At 41.6% G+C, this 13,886-nt stretch overlaps 2 protein-coding genes across 3 annotated transcripts in view; both read right to left on the reverse strand.

Annotated features, from left to right (window-relative positions):
• The window catches only part of nacc2 (NACC family member 2), a gene marked incomplete at its 3' end in the record, with an annotated part of 66,691 nt that extends 55,719 nt beyond the window's left edge, over nt 1-10,972 (reverse strand). Inside the window, exon 1 of one of the 2 annotated variants that reach the window (XM_084046162.1) lies at nt 10,845-10,972. Of the gene's footprint in view, nt 1-7; nt 267-10,844 lie in introns of those variants that run through there. The other variant, XM_084046160.1, reaches the window with a different exon arrangement.
• On the reverse strand, nt 7,704-13,029 carry tmem250 (transmembrane protein 250). Its single transcript, XM_084046165.1, has 2 exons — nt 12,827-13,029; nt 7,704-11,501 (listed from the first exon to the last, which is right to left on the reverse strand). The coding sequence occupies exon 2, from the start codon at nt 11,217-11,219 to the stop codon at nt 10,800-10,802; it is 420 nt and encodes a 139-aa protein (XP_083902291.1). The 5' UTR covers nt 11,220-11,501; nt 12,827-13,029; the 3' UTR covers nt 7,704-10,799.
• Nucleotides 13,030-13,886: the final 857 nt, after the last annotated feature.

Genomic DNA, 13,886 nt, shown 5'->3' on the forward strand with positions numbered 1-13,886 from the left:
TATTTACCCGATATGTTGCTCCTCCATAAAATGCGGCTGTCAGTTGGCACGGTGGGGATGAGGTATAGAGGGCTTATAGATCTGCGGTACGCGGTTTCAGATCTACTGCTGTAGTAAAGTTTGCAGGTTCCGCCTAGTACAGTATGTAGTCCAGGCCCTGGTTTAACCACCTCGTTTTTGGTCACTCTGTCACTACGGCTTGGTCACTCGTCCCCATCATCACTGTCCCCCCCTCTCTCTCTCTCTCTCTCTCTCTCTCTCTCTCTCTCTCTCTCTCTCTCTCTCTCTCTCTCTCTCGCTCTCTCTCTCTCTCGCTCTCTATCAATCTCTCTCTACCACTCTTTCGCTCTCTCTAGTCTCTACCACTCTCTCTCTCTCTCTCTCTCTCTCTCTCTCCGTGCAGGAAGTGAACGCCGCTCTCACATGAACAGTATATGAAGTGCGCGCAGCCTGACATCATTCGCCATGGCATTCACTAAAAAGACTTTTTTTTTAAAGACACAGACATTTTTGGATGAAATGCCAGCAACGTCATTATACTGTACGGTGTGGTGTGGTGTAGTGTGTGTGCAGTCGAATACCAAAACGTTCGCCCCAAAACACAGTCGCCCCGGGGCAAATCCGGCGACTTCGGAACGGTCGCCACCTGGTACTCCTAAACTAAACTCAGTATACTATGCCTAAACCTAACCCTATTCCTAAACTTAACCTCAGTATACTATGCCTAAACCTAACCTTATTCCTAAACTTAACCTCAGTAAACTATAAACCTAACCTTATTCCCAAACTTAACCTCAGTAAGCTATGCCTAAACCCAGTGGTGAGCTGTGGATTTTTGAACTAAGGGTACTGTATTTTATGACGTCACGTGCACAGGCATGTGCACATAGCCACTTACTAATACTGTATTCAACATGTGATTATTAATGTATTTATATTTCTTATTATTTTGTTGCATTGTTAATTTGTTGTTTTTATTTTTGTTTCAATTAATCAATTATTTTATTTTCCTTTTAGTTTTATATAAAAGCCCTTTACATAGACTCACCCACACATAAGCAGTTAAAATAATCAGACAACTTGTCTTTGTCTTGTCTCAGAGAACAGGGTCCTCTGCTAAGTGATCCCTTCACACTCTGCAGTGCAGAGACTGTTGTCTCTCATTGTGAGAGGAATGTAACACATTCAATTCAAGTCCGTGTCTTTTCTCGAGTAGCCCAATGTTATGCAAAGCAGCCAGGTAGACGCTATTGAGAACGGCTCGCCACTGACGGCGCGAACCTTCAGAGGCTATTGTTTAAACTTTAAGGTGTTAACGACCACCGCTGACGGTGAGTGCATGTGGAGCACGCGCGAGCCCCCAGCCCCCACAGTCTCAGAACTAACGGTACGCCGTACCCGCCCGTACCCCCTACAGCTCAACCCTGCCTAAACCTAACCTTATTCCTAAACTTAACCTCATTAAACTATGCCTAAACCTAACCTCAGTAAACTATGCCTAAACCTAACCTTATTCCTAAACCCTTAACTTATTTCTAACCGCCTTATCCTCAGTAAAACTGGGGGCCAGCGGTCTGCGAAAAAAAAAATGGGGGCGAGCGTGCTTTGGGGCGAGACTTGATTACCGTACAGTCTACGGTAGCCTAGTAGTGCACGTACGCGCCCAATGTGCATGCGGTCTACTTTCAGCAGCACTGCACTGTACGTGTGTGTGTGTGTGTGTGTGTGTGCTGTAGTAGCTACGGTATATGCTGAATTATGCACCTTTATTACTGTCACATGAACTCGATGCACTCTCTGCTCTGCATCGATCTTAAAGCTGAACATCCGGAACTTTTTATCATGTCCTACCCGCCCGGGATTCGAAGGTGGCCGTGGCGTGTCCGACCCACTGTGAACTCCCACAGACAAGTCACAGACAGCCCCGCATCACGAGAGACCACCACCGCTCAGCCCACGAGACAGGCAGGCCGCAGGCAGTCTCGGCTTGTCCACGAGGGAGACATTTAATTGCGCTTCTGAGCTTCAGGCAGTGCTACTTATCTCAACCACCGGGGTCTAAAAAAAATGTCTCATGGAAGTGTAGGGGAGATGCTGAGCCCACCTGCAACCAATGCCCAATTTAGAGTTATATCGTATTAAAGGAGGAGTTCACCCAAAAAATGACTTATTTTCTATCAATTGCACACCCCCCATGAAGCCTTGAATTCATGGATTTATTTTTGTTTTTGGCATTCCTAAGCCAATAATTTGATGACCGGGTGCGGGTGTGTATCCGGTAGGAGACACAAATAATCTACTTTGTGTCTCCTACCGGATACATTAGCCGGTAGGAGACGGGAATCAAATTATTGGCTTAGGAATGCCACAAAAACAAAAATAAATCCATGGATTCAAGGCTTCATGGGGTGTGCAATTGATAGAAAATAAGTCATTTTTTGGGTGAACTCCTCCTTTAACGTAGCTACAGTCAGAAGAGCTGGTGAAAATAACGTTTTATTCATTAAATTACGTTCCGGATTGCAGCTTTAAAAGGGTGTGCACGGTATTGCCGCACGCACACACACACACACACACACACACACACACACACACACACACACACACACACACACACACACACACACACACACACACTGGGGGAGACAAGATGTATTCAAAATGTTATGAAAGGGTGACATGGAAGCAGAATTCGCGCGGGCCACTATAAATAGGCCAGCAGCATTAAAGCAGATTGACATGTGTGTGGTCACCTCACGTGGCCTCGTGTGATGACAGTTTAGGCTACATGATGCGCATGTGTGCCACTCTCCTAAATTATGAGCACTAAACTGCCTGTCATGATGACCTCAAGTCAACTTTTCTTTACTGAAAGCCATGGTGTTCTCTGAGTCTAACCCACATTCACCTCCCTACTGGTTTCACTATTATATAGACCAAGAGGTCTTCAACCTTTTCAGGCCAAGGACCCCCTAGCTGAGAGAGAGATAAAGCAGGGACCCCCTCTATATTGTATAAAATTGTGTTTCAGATTAAACTTTTTTGGTTTACTTGGTCTGCTCTTTTTTCGCTCTACACCAAGCCTCTTTGCCAAAAAATAGCAGATCTACAAGCTCACAACGCCTCGCAGCTCTGCTATTTTTTGGCTAAAGTTTTCCTCAGAAAAAGGGATGTTAGGGTTCAAGTGGTTAAGGTAAAAAAAAAATCATTTCACACAAAGATTTGGCGGACCCCCTGTAGTAACTCTGAGGGCCCCCTAGGGGTCCCGGACCCCCTGTTGAAGAACCTTGATATAGACCAAGTGGTGGAGTACTCAGATATTTTACTTGAGTAAAAGTAGCAATACCACAATATAAAAAATACTCTGCTACATGTAAGGCCTGTGCTCAAAATGTTACTTGAGTAAAAGTTCAAAAGTGTTGGCATCAAAATATACTTAAAGTACCAAAAGTAAAAGTACTAAAATGTTTGAAAATAGCAGATATACAAGCTCACAATGTATTTTGTAGATCGGCTATTTTCAAATATGTAAAAAAAAATAGGGCTAAAGTGCATGTATGTTTTATAATATAATGATTTATATCTGCAAAGTAACTTGTAACTAAAGTTTTCAAATAATTGTTGTGGACTAAAAGTACATTATTTGCCTTTGAGATGTAGTGGAGAAGAAGTAAAAGTAGGCTACTGAAAATTGGAAATACTCCATCCAGTAAAGTAAAAAATCCTCAAAAGTGTACTTAAGTAGGCTACAGTAGCTGATTAAATGTACTTAGTTACTTTACACCACTGTTAGGCTAGGATAGGATACAGAACCTTGTTGCTTTGGACCTTTAAATCATTTATTTGTTAATTTTACATATGTAACCACTTATAGCCCCATATGGGTAACCGGAGTCCCTCAGGGCTCAATACTAGTGTATTTTCTGTTTTTCTGTTATTAAGCTTTCGCTGAAAATTGCTTCATGTTGTGAGCTTGTCGATCTGCTGTTTTCAGCTAAAGTAAGTAAGATAAACATTTGTAATACTATAGGTTACATTAGTCTTATTCAAGCATACGTTTCCCTATAATGGCAGGCTATTCTTTTGAAAATAAGCTATAGGCTACTAAAGCACAGCAATAAAGAAAATAGCCTGCCCTAGAAGAAGAAAAAAAAGGTTAAATTATCTATTTCGGATGCTAAATGAATACTGCTGTAGTTGCTAGGCTACAATGAATTACACAAACAGCACTATGCTGTATATAGGAACACTCTTCTGCACCACTTTTGGGCTCATCAGAGCCTTACAAAAGAGAAGTTCCAGTGGTGCAAGGAGAACGACCTACAGAACCTGTGTGGAAGCCAACTATGTCATCATATAAATGTAACCTATGACCAGTGGTGTAAACTAAGTACTAAGTACATGTACTCAAGTACTGTACTTTACTTTAGTACAATTTTGAGTTACTATATTTTGTACTTTATCAAGTATTTCCAATTTGCAATACTTTTACTTCTACTCCCAAATTGATATGTATTTGGCCGCAGACCCCCATCTGAAAAGGTTTTGTGCCAGGGACCTCAGAAGAAGAGAAGATTTATGTAAAATGTACGTTTGATATTATATTTGCTATTTTTTAATAGCCAACACATATAAATGGATAAAGTGTTTAAAAAGATTGTGATGCTTATATGAACTACTCTGGAACCCCAAGGACCCCTGGGGGTCCCAGATCCCATTTTGAGAACCACTGGTGTATGAAACACACCCAGTAAAGGGACTAATAACAGAAATGTAAAAGTGAAATAATTCACTCTCTGCTGGTCCTCACATATACAAATCACTTGTTTACTTGTTTTCACACCACTGAGTATTCTGTCACATTATCTGCAATAAAAGAGGTGGGCAGGACATGGCTGAATGAATGACAGACTGAAATAAAACCATAGAGCCCTTTAAACATGCATAGCTTTCAAATAACAATTTACAAATAAGATACACACGAGTTAGCAATGGGTAACCTTTTTCACCTTTCATAAGTAAACTTTCTCCAAACAAAAAAGACAGAAAAAGCAGCGGTGTGTTAACCGTGTTCGACAAAATACCTGCGTTGAACTGTTATTACATGTCAGTTCAAGTTCTTCCAATTCACCTCTGGTCCTACTGGGCTGTCAAATGTGACTGGTATGAGGCATATGATGTGTTGATCCTTTGAGAACAATGGGATATTGTTACAGCCATTCGCACAGCCTCAGGGCCCTGCTGCTGCCAGCCTTGAGCATGTCTCAGTCAGGGGAGGGCAGGCCACCTACCAGGATTCAACGTAATGGGGGTGTGTCTGTGTGTGTGTTTTTTAGGCTCAACAACCCTGACATCTCTCTGCCCCCTTTCAAGGTGTTTACTTGTATTAGCAGTGGTGGAAAAAGTACTACATTTTTTACTTAAGTAAAAGTATCATTACTGCAATGTAGAAGTACTCTGTTACAAGTAAAAGTCCAGAATTCAAAATGTACTTGAGTAAAAATATAAAGTATTGGTTTCGAAATGTACTCAAAGTGCCAAAGGAATAGTGCCATAGAAAGTACTCATTATGCAGAATGTCCCATTTCACAAGTTTTCAAGTGTATAATATCTAACTTCTATATCTATCTTGAAAATAGCAGATCTACAAGCTCACAATGTGTCGCATCGCAACGCATTGTGAGCTTGTAGATCGGCTATTTTCAAATGGCCGAAATGTATATAGGGCTGAGGTGGTTAAAGTTCAGTACAATATTTGTAAATGTACAATATTTTCCTCCGAGATGTAGCGGAGTAGAAGTTAAAGTCCTGAAAATTGGAAATACTCCAGTAAAGTAAAAAAGACCTAAAGATTTTACGTAAGTACAGTACTTGAGTAAATGTACTTTGTTACTTTACACCACTGTGTATCAGCAGATTAAAGTTTAACAACCACTTTACCACTTTGTTGTACATCAAATAGCGTAATAAAAATAGCGGATCTACAAGCTCACAACACAGTAGCGTTGAATGCTAGGGTTCATGTGGTTAAAAAGGGAAGATGAAAAACATTAATTGCCAAAAAACCGCATACAGCAAACTATTGCCCTGGGGCGATACTCATAACCGACATTATCATGGAAGGTGGAGAATGAGTGCAAACTATTACACCATGTCCTCACTTTCCCTCTATGGCTACTAATGCACAATAAATCAGCAGTGTTGATCTAACGCCGAGTGTAATCATGGACCCAGAGGGACCTGCAAAGGTCCGTGTTTACCCTGTCTCAGTTAAATGAACACCGACGATTTCACGGCGTATACAGGACGAGTCCTGGCTTGGCCAGGATTCTATGTTGGTACATTAAGCCATTAAGACCGGGAACGCATCGGTGTCATTTTAGATTTGAACCACTTTAACCATTATTTTATTACTTTGGCTATTCAAAAATAGCAGATATACAAGCTCATAGCGCGGCACCGAGTGCCGTGCTATGAGCTTGTAGATCTGCTATTTTTGAAAAATCCAGGAAAATAAATATTTGAATATATAGTTTGCTTTTGGGGGATTTTACAAATGTCTTCTGAATCCTAACACTTTTCTGAATAACTTACGTTGCTATAATATCAGTGGTGCTCCACTGATTTTCATGTCAAAGACCACCCAAAATAATATGTATTTGACCCCATCTCAAAATATGTTGTTCCAGGGACCCCCAGAAGCAAAGATTCAAGTTAAAAATGTTTGCTTTAAAAATATATATATTCAAAGATTTGCACACATTCTCACGATTTTTCAAAAATAGCAGATATACAAGCTCATAGCGCGGCACTCGGTGAGCTTGTATATCTGCTATTTTTGAATAGCCCAAAGAAATCTTAAAATGACACAAGAGATGCGTTCCCGGATTGAACGGGTTAACTTTTTCTCGTGTCCTTCTAAGATCATGTAGGCCCCACTTTAAGGCCATGTGAGCAGGAGGCTATATAAGGTGATTGGGACACAGCCAGTGCCATTGTTATGGTTGGCAGGGGAGGGAGGTGTCTGGTTGTGGTTGCTCATTGTATGCTGAGGGAAGCCAAACAGAGCCGCCTGTCAGAGAGAGAGAGAGAGAGAGAGAGAGAGAGAGAGAGAGAGAGAGAGGGGTTCTGGGACCGTGTGAAGTGCAACTAATGGATCACTTGACCCAAAAGTAACCACTCCGTTACAACCGGTGCATAGTCTTATGACAATGGGTTGAGGCATGTCAAGTGTTACCAGATCAATATTTAAACATACGTTCACGCACGTACAGACGTGTTTGTGTGTGTGTGTATGTGTGTACACACATGCATACACGTACGCAGTGGAAAAAGTACTCAAATTCTTTACTTAAGTAAAAGTACCAATACTGCAATCTAGAAATACTCTGTTACAAGTCCAGAATAAAAAAATATTTGAGTAAAAGTACAAAAGTATTGGCATCAAAATGTACATAAGTACCAAATGTAAAAGTACTAAAATATTTGAAAATAGCAGAACTACAAGCTCACAATGCGTCGCGATGCGACGCGTTGTGACCTTGTAGATCGGCTATTTTCAAATAGCCTAGGTATAAAATAGGGCTAAAGTGGTTAATGTATGTTTTATGCTGCACGTACGGTACGTACATACACACACACAGAACTATTTTGTTTCCAACTGATTTATTAACTTTCCAATGCCACTAATAGAATATATAGAATCACTTTTCCCCCCATTATTATAATTGCTTTTTAAATTATAACCTAAACATTTTACCTCACTTACTTGGTCAATTCATCCATCAAACACAAATGACATCACGTCATTCTGGTGTATTGCGTTGTCTCACATAAGGCTTGCCTCAACTTGGCCAACATGGCACTCTTAACACTGTAGCACACCAACTGTTGTTTATTTTGGCACATATTACCGTCTTGCATGACACAGTCATAATGCAAGTCGGTGTTATAATCGTCATAATGTCAGTTTTCTTTTTTTAACAGATTAAGAATGATCCACCTTGCACAGTTGTCCTTTATTGTATGCCTACTGGCACCCTCCTAATAAAATATTTGGGATATATAAAACATTTAGTATTGCAACCAACATAAGATATAATCCAATCACACCTTTTTTTAATACTTTGTGAACAGTATAAACAATCCTTTTGGACAATCTGACAGGACTTCTAATGTTCGATCCTATCGTCAGAGAAGGCTCATGCAGATTTTCTTTCTCCACAGACAGATATAACAACAGACTTTGGCATGGATATGACTACGAGTACAGTAGGGGACAAATTACTGGGAGCCAGTGGAATAGCAGTTGAGGAAACAAAACTCCATGAGTGCCCTTGAGACAGTCAGAAAGAAAGAGAGAGAAAGAAAGAAAGAGAAACAGAAAGAAAGAGACAGACAGAAAGAACAAACTTAAAATGCCTTAAAAATGGAGGGAACGTAGAGTCCGTGCATTCATCATTATTTAGAGAAGTCATTCAAGTCAATTGACCGAGGTCCAATAACAGGCAACATATCACTATTACAATAGGATTTAATTTCCTGTCACCGAGTAGGTACAGGTAGGTACTATCACTGAAATACGGGGTTAGCGGGTACAGAGGTCAGGACAGCCAAGGAAGGAACAGAAACAGATCAGCAGGTCTAATGACGAAGAGGGATTGAATTGTTAAGACCGATTTGGACAGTGGACAGAAGAGGAGGGGAGAGGATCCGAGTTGCCAGGATTCAGTGCCTAGCCTCCTGTGAGTGCTATGCAGGCTTACATTGTAACCAAAACATACCGTATGTGAATGGCCTACTTGATACACCCTGATGCAGTGGTTCTCAAACTCATTTTCATGTCAAGGACCACCCAATATCATATGTTTAGTTCCAGGGACCCCCAGAAGCAAAGATTTGAGTTACAAATGTTTGCTTTAAAAAAATATACATATTCGAAGGTTTGCAAAGATTTTCACGATTTAAAAAAAATAGCAGATCTACAAGCTCATTAGATGTGACTGCTCATAGATGTCATAGATGTCACTCCACTGAACAATGGTTCAGTGGACTGAACAATGGTTCAGTGGAGAAGGAAACACAACTGTACAACATACTGTTAAAACCATTTAAGTCAAATTCTCAGAAAGGACAAAGGTAACTGCTCTGAATGAATGAGGAAACAAGTTACACACGACTCACTGCACCGGTTCCAAACTAAGCACTTATTAAGCGTGATCTATACACGGTGGCCTAGTGGTTAGAGGGGCGGCCTTGATACCGGAAGGTCCCTAGTTCGATTCCCCAATTCATCACATCAATCATGAATCACCGCTGAATAGCCCTTGAGCAAGGCTTCCATGCAGGGTCCGGCTGGAAACAAGTTTCGTACTTAGTCCGACACCCTGGGTAAACAACAAACTTTACTTTGCTTTGCTTTTGCCATATGATGGAGTATGACTTGGGCATTAACACTGTCGGTGCCGCACTATGAGCTTGTATATCTGCTATTTTTGAATAGCCAAAGTATAAAATGTTAAAGTGGTCAAATTTATTGTGATGCTATATTAACACATTTTGCTGGGGACCCCCTGGAACCCCCCCAAGGACCCCTGGGGGTCCCCAGACCCCACTTTGAGAACCAATGCCCTAAGGGGCTATGTCCACAGAAAGCGTTTTTTTTTTTTAGCGAGGAGCGCTTTGGATATCATGTCCAGACAGAGCACTTCTTACTGAAGTGCACAGAGCGTTTATTGATGCGCGCAATCAATGTTCGAACATATATAAAAACTAAGTGACATTGATGAGCAGCGCTCTTTTCAAAAAGTTGAACTATTTTCTTCTTGAAGCACCCAGGGCGCTCCGCCAAAAAGACGCTAGACGCCAAGAGCGCTGAAACGCGATGCTTGGTGGTGAGAGGAGGAGCCCTGCATTGCGTCTTTTTTTTTACCATAGAAACGCATGACAGAAAGGCGCTGGAAGCTCAAAAAATGCTTTCTGTGGACATAGCCCCTAATAGGACATTTTGATTTCACAAATTTACCAAATTGTTTTTTTTATTTAACATCTAAATGTATGCATGTTCATCCACAATGGCATGGGAAAAATTACTTGCAAGTTGCAACCCGTCTATTTGATAATGTGTTCATTAACCATCTGAATACTACAGGACTAATGGGATACTAAATATGGTGGTCCCAAAACATAAATTTGGACTGGATTTTGCCTGTAAGATTTCCCAACTATATTTCTTGGGACATTCTGATGAGTAGAAAGAGGGGTACAAAGCAGAGTAATGAAAAGGTAGATTCTGTCCCTACTGTACAAAGTCACACAATTCTGAAGATTTTGGATACAGTGGATGAGCCTGGTCGCAAGAGAAAACGTTGTCATTGCACGTTTCTGCAAACTACCAGATACCGTAAGTTGAATGTTGTCGTCTCTGAACCCCCAAAACACACTTCTTTTTGCATACCAACGTTTCCAGATGCGGACCATGTCCATTTCCAAGTCAAGTACTATTGTGTGCAAAGGTCAAAGTAGATTATAACTGATTCCCATACTCATACAGCACTGAGTTGTCAACACGGCCATTACTAGGCACGGGCACCTGCTAACGGCGGCCACTCGCACTGCTCGCGTCCGCTGCCGACGGCACGCCTGCCTTGACAAATCGACGTAACTGTGATTTGCACTTTGCAGAAATGTAAAATGGCAACGTTTGTTTTGCAAACTTGTGCTTGGGTTGCAGCGTTGAGTAGATAGAGCATCTACAAAGTACACTGTCTCTTATGTGATCAACGTTTCCCCCATTCGTGCTACATATCCACAAACACCATGAAGCACCAGCCCAGGCCCCCTACCAGGAATATGGTGACCTGCATGCTGTAGATGAAGAGGTCATTGAGCACCCCAAAGTCAAGCCGCCGGTGACCTAACAGCAACAGGATGACCGACAGCTTGTACTGCAGGCGCAGGAGGACACGCACACTGATGTACTGCAGGCAGAAGACAGCCGAGAGCGTCACCCACAGCAGAGAGGTCAGGAGGCTGCAACCAAAGTAGAGGAGGAACCGCAGGAAGCCATACATGCAGCGCGAGCGCAGGTACAGGTCAAAGTTGTTGTACTTGGTGCGCACCAGCTGGTTGGCGTGCGTCGACCCGCAGGCCGTGTGCATGCAGGTGGTGTGGGGGCCGTGGAAGCTTCGCACCCGCCGGGGGATGGGGATCACAGGCATGAGTGGGCTATTCGAGCCCCACGTAGTAGTAGCAGCAGCGGCAGCACGCCGTCCCCGTCACTGAGAGTCAAGTCCCCGGCTGCTGCTTTTGCTTCTAGGGTGAGAGTTAGCATCGTTAGCTAGTGGAGCGATGCTAGGTGGGATCGTTGAGAGGAGACCCCCCCCCCGCCCTCCCCAGTCGTGGAGTGATGTTGCTGTTGTGTTGACTGTGTCTTGCTACGTGGAAGTCCACTTAGCGATGTTTCGTCGGTGATGATGTGGGAATCCGATTGCAAAACCATTCTGTGAAGAGGACACATTTTGTTTGTCACTGTTCTATTTAAACATGATTTATTTTCATTGTGCACACATGCTCACAGACAAAAATAATCTAGTGATATTTTTCGGTTTTAAATAAATGACTGTTAGATAGCTCTATATTCCATAATAATTGTTATAAAGTGTTTGTTCAGTGACGTCGCAAACTATTGTGACACTGCATTATTCCTTAATCCTGCCATGCCCTTCATGAATCACTCATCATGGACATACCGTACATTGTACGTACGGTACATGTACATTATGTTTTGACACTCAGTCTCCCCGTCTCTCCAGCTCTTTAGTAAACAGAAAATACATGTTCAGGTTTAGATACCAATTGTACCCAATCAGGAGAGAGAACTCATACAGGATACAGGATAAACAAGTGAAATTGTAAGTGATGCAACCAAAACATTAAAATAAATGGGACACATTTGGAAGTGGAACATTATAAAATTGAAGCTGAAAAATTGGTTGTGAAATTGGTGTGCCATCTGAAAATGTGTTTTCTTTCTGGACTGGAGATACAGGAAGACCACTGTTACTGATCAACACTCTATCTATAGTAATCAGAATATAGAGCTTTCATTTGTTTTGTTTTTTTACAAAAAAAATGTTTTAACAAAAACTCAATCAGGCACCTTTAAAGCTGCAATCCAGAACTGATTGTAATGAATACAAATGTAATGTAAACAATCTATACGGTAGAGCATGTTGAAGGTGGTCTCCCCACTCTTCCATTGAGACAACCTACTGGTAAGAAAGTAGTACTGCCTGAAGCGCATCATGCGCATGAGCAAAGTATCATGGCAGAACTTAGTTTGGTCTCCCACGCGGGAGGAGGAGACCTATCATGGGTTCTCAAATCCCTTGTAGGACACGATGAAGCTTACGGAGTGCAGCATTAAAATGTAGGCTTTATCACACAGAACAGCAACTTCCTATGCATAATCAAAAGCTCTAACAGGCCTATTAGCCTTGATTCAAGACTGTCATATTAATATATACATGACCGTCGTCTTGATCCAAGGCTAAGGCCTTACATCCTCAAATATCATATGTAATATAACAGTGGATCTCAAACTGGGGTCTTTGAGGAAGTCACAGGACTGTAAACCCTGACGGGGGTCCATTTGGTTCCATTTTGAACACTCTCAGAGTTAGGATTTCATAGATTGAGGGTCGCAGAGACAGAAAATGGTATCAAATGGGGGTCCGTGGCTTAATGCTTATCAAACTGGGGGTCCACTGTACCATTATGAACAACTATTAGGGTCCCCCCCCCCCCCCATGAAACATAGACCTACCATGTTCACCACGAAGACTGTATACGAGCTCCTCTCTTTCCTTCACCATTCAGCTGCTGCTAGCATCACATGTTAGCATGTAGCCTCCCAGACGCTACATAAACAGGTATGTATTGTTTTCATGTGTTTAACTCGCTGCATTGTATCCGTGAACAACAGAGCAACACTATAGCAACAAGCCGGTGTGTTACATGGTTGTGTAGTGTGTGTGTACGTAACGTACATCACATACGCCTTGTCGTAAAAATGTAGCAGTCACTGCATTTACGACATCTTCAGAGTTAAAGGAGAAGACACTCTCAAAGTAAGACTCACATCAGATTCACAAAGCTCAACTTATATGATATTCAGTGGCGTAAACTAAGTACATTTACTCCAGTACTGTACTTAAGTACAATTTTGAGGTATTTTTTACTTTACTTTACTTGTGTCCATGGCAAGACTTGTCTATGTCCATGGCACTTTTTTTTTTTAAATTTTACGAAAAATATTGTCTATTTTTTTTGATATTCTCAATCTAATCTTAAAAAATGTGTTTGAATAATTTTGGTGACTCATAAAGTGTCGGGATGACATGCTCATTAATATGTTGCAGGAGACTTGTGGTATTGTACGTGATACCTGTAGGCTACCACATACGCAGAGAGCGTTTTAGAAACGAAGGGTTCCCCGCGAAAATTAACGTTTTTTTTAACCGGGTTTGTTACTTTATGGGGTGTTTTTGTTACATTCATTTGGTTAATTCGGTTAATTTGGTACAAAAAAAGTCGGAGGTTTCTTCTTTTTCCTTTTTCTCCATCCCAAAAGTGGGGGGGATATCCCTCCCCCCAATTGAACTGAGTATGTCCAAACCCCCCTCTCTGCGTCCCTACGTCATACAGTATGTGAGTCAATTCAGTGGAAAAGAGCAAAAACATGACATGTCATCTGTTCAGAAAGAGCTATTTGCTAATTGCTACCAAGGCAAAGAAGGGCAGAACTGGACAAGTAAAGCAAATTTTCGTCAGTTGAGAGAAAGTATTTCAAAGTGTCCAATAATAACAATAACAACCCAATTATA

This window comes from Gymnoscopelus microlampas (assembly GCF_963454915.1).
Source record: "Gymnoscopelus microlampas genome assembly, chromosome: 21".
In the NCBI taxonomy this organism is placed as follows: Eukaryota; Metazoa; Chordata; class Actinopteri; order Myctophiformes; family Myctophidae; genus Gymnoscopelus; species Gymnoscopelus microlampas.